At 36.7% G+C, this 6000-nt stretch overlaps 1 protein-coding gene across 1 annotated transcript; it reads left to right on the top strand.

The window, feature by feature from the left end:
- Positions 1-2579: 2579 nt before the first annotated feature.
- On the top strand, positions 2580-3910 carry LOC108232267. The gene is made up of 3 exons (XM_017409909.3): positions 2580-2974; positions 3058-3370; positions 3515-3910. Exons 1-3 carry the CDS (start codon positions 2679-2681, stop codon positions 3740-3742), a joined length of 837 nt encoding a protein of 278 aa, XP_017265398.1. The 5' UTR covers positions 2580-2678; the 3' UTR covers positions 3743-3910.
- Positions 3911-6000: the final 2090 nt, after the last annotated feature.

The following is a 6000-nucleotide window of genomic DNA, read 5'->3' as shown; positions in this document are numbered from 1 at the left end:
ATATATATATATATATATATATATATATATATATATATATATATATATATATATATATATATATATATATATATGCTTCTTCACACAAACAGAACATGCAGTCTTCCAGTTTTGACAAAGTTACAAATACACTCCAATATAATACGTAGCATATATCAGAAATGTACACGTGAAAATTCTGGAGAACAATTAGACATTCCTGAGGACTGATTCTAGTGAGACTTGTACCAGATTTATAATAATCGGTAGTGATAAATCAAATAAAGATGATCATTGTAATTGTTATCTTTATGATATGGTAAAAAAACAAACAAACAAGAGACAATCATTAGATGAAATGATGCAAGCAGAAAAGAGAAAGTCAGATGAGTACAGTTAAAAGAAAAGAAAGCTAAATCTTTTTAAAAATGATGTGTCAAAATGTAAAAAGGTCAAATAGTTGTTGGGTTTTTTTTTCTTGTGGCTGCAGGGAAACCACAGGCAGCAGCAGTAATGTAGTCCCAGATGTGGTGGAAGTTGAACCTGATGAGGTTGATCATGGTGGGAGACAGACAACAGGTGGAATTTCACATGAACAGGAGGGTCTGGTAACTGTCCAGGCAGAGACATAAAACAGTGGACACTCGTGTACCAGTTCTCTGAGGCACACAGTTTCTGTTGACTGGATTTTCATAATATATCTCTTCATTTAGTGCTGTCAAAATTAAATGACTGGTTCATCTGTGTTCCGACCCTCACCTGTGATCAAGACAAAAACAACGAGGTCCTGGATGCAAGCAGCTGAAATGTGCTTCTTTCTGAAGGGGGGGCAAGGCTCAGCCTCAGTGATAAGGGGAGGAGCTCCATCATCCAGGAGCTCGGAGTGGAGCCGCTGCTCCTCCACTTCGAAAGAAGCAAGCTGAGGTGCTTCGGTCATAGGATTCCTCCTGGATATCTCCTTCTAGAAGTTTTCCAGACACATCCCAACGGGAGGAGACTCCACAGAAGACCCAGAACTTCGCTGAAGGGTTTATTTATCCACACTGGTCCAGGAACATGTTGGGATTTTCCCAGGAGGAGCTGGGAAAACATGTCTGGGATTTCTCTCATGGACAGACTAAAACAAATACCTTATATATACTTTAAATAAACTATGACAGGGTTGACAAACATCCATCCAAGGCATTTGCATTCACTTTGTGTTTACGTTCTTTCTGCTCTCGAAAATGCATACATGTAAATCAGCATGTCTTCTCAAAGATTCAAATTCAGTCATTTACCTGTAACTCGATCTCCCTATCTAACCACTACAATGATTTTGAATGCACAAAATGGGAATCGGACACTAATAAACAAAATCTTAACATTAAAAATCTTCATAAAACTGCATATTTGTTTTTTTCTTTATAGCTATGAATCCTTCAATCAAATGTCCACATATCAAAGCATCTGTTAGAAGGATACTTCATCATAAATTGGCCTTATGTGCCCCTGATTGCTCCCATAATGCAAGATATGTGTAGTGAATGATAAACTCTGAGAGTATGTGACACCGAAAGGTTAAAACATGCCTGATAGTGCGGACTGAGCATCCTAGCTGTAAACAGAATAAACCAAACTCGGTTCTCAGATTAGACACGCTGAATAGTATCTAATTTATTTAAAAGAAAAGTCTTAGGAGACTGTGTGTTTGTGTCTTTGTTTACATTTGTAACTCAGCTGCTCTGCTTTTGTTATTTAATAGATATTCTTTATGTTGAATTGGTCAGGCAGACAAATCACCAAAAGATGTAACCAAAATTCAAATTTAATTATTTGTCTGTCACCTGATTTTTCCATCACAATACAAAGACTGTTTTAAATGAGGAACATTTGAATTAAATGCAAAACAACAACAACATTGAAAAATGCTTATGCACATAAATGAGTGTGGGCCGACTTTGTTTTGTTTGAAACTTTTTCTTTACCATTTCAAGAATATTATATACTTACAAAATAAAAAGAAATGCTAAATCATAACCATAATTACTTAAGCTGTTTATTTATTTTTTATTTAATGGCCAAATGTGTAAAACATGTAAAGCATTTGGCTTCAGCTGGTGGTGTCTCTCAAATACTGTACAATACAATAAAATATTGTGTACAGATATTGAACAATATACAGAAATTATGCTTTAGGTGAAACCATAAAGTACAGAAATTAATGAAGCAAATAAATTTCAGCAGAAAAGAACTGCTGCTGATAATTGTGCAACAAATAAATAAAACACAATTGACTAGTCTGATGAATGAAAAGTGGAAGGAGTCATCAAAAATATAGGAGAAATGGACTGAAATTACGTTTAATCTGAAAAGTCGCATTAGCCAAACAAAAATTTTACCTTCATATAACAACAAAACTGAACCGAGCATTTTGGCAAATAATGATACAAAATTTACAGCATTGTGTTTTTGTTGGAAACTTGAGAGAAACAATGATTTCAAGAGTATTTTACAACATAATCATACCCGAACACACTCTTCAAAAACTGGAAGGTCTGACTCATTAATGTGGAGGTTTCCCTCCAGCAGCAGGTGTGGAGCGGTGCTACTGGTCAGCTGAATCTGCTGAGGTGTGTCCAGCTGCTACTGACCAGCAGGTTGGTATAAAAGCAGAGGAACTGCTTCTCTTCAGCCACTGACACGTCTGACTTGATGTGATGATTGGACTGAACATGAGGAAAAACAGCCAAACTGAGTTAACTCTAGTAATACTTGTGACTGCGCTTTGTGTAGAAGCAAAGCCAGAATTCACAGTTTACTATCCTGCCAAAATGTTGAAATGGGACGATGCAAGACAGTACTGCAAAAAGAATCATATTGACTTGGTTACTTTGGACATGGCGGACCTGGACAAACTGATGGACTGGTTGGTGAAAAATGATTTGTTTCCTGTGTGGGTCGGTTTACATGAAGATCCTGAACAACAATTGGTCTGGAAGTGGATAAATGTAAAGTAAGTGTTCAGTTTGAAACTATGTTTGACATGATGATAAAATCCTTCTGCTAAAGGTCACATTATCAACACGTTTGTTTCAGAACTGGTGAAGGAGTGACAGGAGAGGACGTTTCACAGACCACGAATTGGGCCAACACAGAGAATATCACTGGGAGCTGTGGCTTATATTCTATTCATAAGTTATATTATAAGGTAAATTGCTCAGAAATGCATAATTTTCTCTGCACTGATGATGACCTGGTGCTCGTAACTGAGAACAAGACGTGGGAGGACGCCCTGAGTCACTGCAGGAACATGACAACATCATCATACCAGTACGACCTCCTGAGCTTCACAGACTCTTCTGACTTCAGCTACGTTAGAGACAGGATCTACAGAGCCACCACTGAGGAGGTCTGACAGCTGAATCCTGTTACTTTGATACAATTATTTGGGTTTATATCTACAAAATGAAAACATTATTCCAGTGTATAATTTTGGACCAGATTTTAATTAGTTAGTGTCTTTCTAATTTAAAGCTTGACTTGTGTTCGTCAGGTGTGGACAGGTTTGCGCTTCCTGGGAGGGGAGTGGTGGTGGTCAGACGGTGAGACGTTGGACCCCCAGGAGATGCTGCCGGACTGCCCGAGCCGGTGGAAACACTGTGGGACCGTGTCCAAGAACAACACAGACAACTGGATCACCAGGGACTGCTCAGAGAAAAGGAACTTCATCTGTTCTCGTCAAGATGTCTTTTTGACAAATGATGTAGGAGATAATGTGTAGATCCTTCTACTGTAGAAGCTCAGAGAAGATCGGGCTTTTTCTGCTGCCCTCTGACATCTTCACTTCCTCTTTTTAAATCTCTTTTAAAAACGCATGTATTTTCACTGTGTTTTAATACAGTTTGAATTATGTTTTTATGATACTTTCACCCAACTTGTTTTCTGTTTACTGTTTATATTTTTCTCTTTTTAATGCATTTTGTTGTAATCTCATTCTGTGTTTGGTGGTTGGCGTAAATTGTGAAGCACTTTGGTCAACTACTGTTGTTTTAAATGTGCTATATAAATAAAACTGACACTGACATTTAATTTTAGACACTGAGTTAATATTTGATGTGTCTGCCACTGAGAGTCATTTACAACACATGCGTCTCTTGGTTTTGCATAAGATCATGCTTAACGTTATTTTCAAGGTTTGACCAAAACGGCTACGACTCCTGTTATTTCTCAACAACAATAAGTGCCTTCTTTTATTACGCCACACTGAAGAATGTTAAAATATTTATTAAAGAGATTTAGCTTTAGGAATACAGATTGATAACATGACAGTTTTGAGACATATTTTAATGCATTCGCAGAATAAAGGCTCGGGGAGTTTAGTTAGGCTTGAAAATAGAAGGGGAAAGGAGAAATATCCATCCATCCATCCATCCATCCAACATCCATCCATCCATCCATCCAACATCCATCCATCCATCCATCCATCCATCCATCCATCCATCCATCCATCCATCCATCCATCCATCTATCCATCTATTTTCTTTACCCGCTTCTCCATTCCGGGTCATGGGGAGCTGGTGCCTATCCCCAGCAGTCACTGTGCGAGAGGCAGGGGGAGAAATATCACAGAGACACAAATCAGAAGTCAAGACGATTACAGCAGAAAGCAGCAGTAAATGTGTGTTTGGGTGTTCTGAGTTCATTGGTCCTTTTCTTTAATGTTGAGCTGACAGGTCCATGAAAGTCTTGCCACTTTAGATGTGTCTTCATGGCTAAGGATGTATATTGTTAACTGTTGTGTCCATTTTATTGTTAGTGTGCAGCAGATGGAAGAACCTGAAAGGCAGATCTAATATAACTCTGCTTAGAAATAAAAAAAAACAACAAACTAAAAGTAGAAAAACAAATCTTTCAGCGAAGGGATCAGACTAAGACTGGATCCCAGTCCACACATTTTCTCTTCTCTTTAGGCCTACCCACTGACACCAGGGGTTAAGGGTGTCTCAGTTTTTTCAGGGAAATAAAAAAACGGGCAAAGACAAAAAGGTTTGGTCAAAATGAGTACTTTTCAAGGCACACATCAAATGAAGGAATATAAGCTGCATTTGAAAATAGATAACCTTATAAATGTTTATATACAATATATGTGTATAAACATTTGTAACATATGTATGTATGTATGTATGTATGTATGTATGTATGTATGTATGTATGTATGTATGTATGTATGTATGTATGTATGTATGTATGTATGTATGTATGTATTTATGTATGTATGTATGTATGTATGTATGTATGTATGTATGTATTTATGTATGTATGTATGTATGTATGTATGTATTTATTAATATTTTGTCACAGTCATGATGTTGATTATGCTTGTTATTATTGTCAGTCACAAATTTATCAAAAATAGCATGGTATCTCTCCATTAAAAACTGTTTTACAACAACCATTTTAGCATCTAGTTTGGTGTATTCAGATGTGCAACACATTTAAGATTTCTATCAATCTTCCTTAAAAAGCATTAAAAAAATGTATTAACTAGTTTTACACAACATACATGGGCATATTGACATGGTGTTAGTTTATTAAAGGCTTATGGGAAACAGCTGATGGCTCATTGCCTTCTTTGGATAGAGAACTTTTACAAATTAGTATTTTATAATGTACTTTATGTGAATGTATTGCATTATAATAACAATTGAATTGGCTGTAACTGGATCTGAATCTGAATCTCAATTAATTTATGATTTAGACTTGATTTTCTTTTTTTTTTCTTTTTTTGTTTAGTGCCCTGAAATGACCTTTGTTGTGACTTGGAGCTATATAAATGAACTGAGTTGAAGTTGATTAAAGAGATGTCCTATGTTGTAATGGGATATTTTAACAACTGCTCTTTGTGACCTTGAAGCCAAGAGATAGAGGTAGATGTTGTGGAAGGGACAAGGACATCAAGGTGATCGCAACTGAAAGGGTTGAACTACCTGAAGGCAACACTGCAGATGTCCAGGACAGCTACAAGTGTCTTGGAAACCT

The sequence above is a fragment of the Kryptolebias marmoratus genome, linkage group LG16, assembly GCF_001649575.2.
Source record: "Kryptolebias marmoratus isolate JLee-2015 linkage group LG16, ASM164957v2, whole genome shotgun sequence".
Taxonomy (NCBI): Eukaryota; Metazoa; Chordata; class Actinopteri; order Cyprinodontiformes; family Rivulidae; genus Kryptolebias; species Kryptolebias marmoratus.
The sequence above is the reverse complement of the archived record's forward strand: the minus strand, read 5'-3'. Positions and strand labels throughout refer to the sequence as shown.

Bases quoted from the DNA above. Each gene is read 5' to 3' on its own strand.
- LOC108232267 (XM_017409909.3), top strand. From the start codon at position 2,679: ATGATTGGACTGAACATGAGGAAAAACAGCCAAACTGAGTTAACTCTA. The intron at 2,975-3,057 runs GTAAGTGTTCAG...CGTTTGTTTCAG, and splicing joins TGGAAGTGGATAAATGTAAA to AACTGGTGAAGGAGTGACAG. The intron at 3,371-3,514 runs GTCTGACAGCTG...TGTGTTCGTCAG, and splicing joins ACAGAGCCACCACTGAGGAG to GTGTGGACAGGTTTGCGCTT.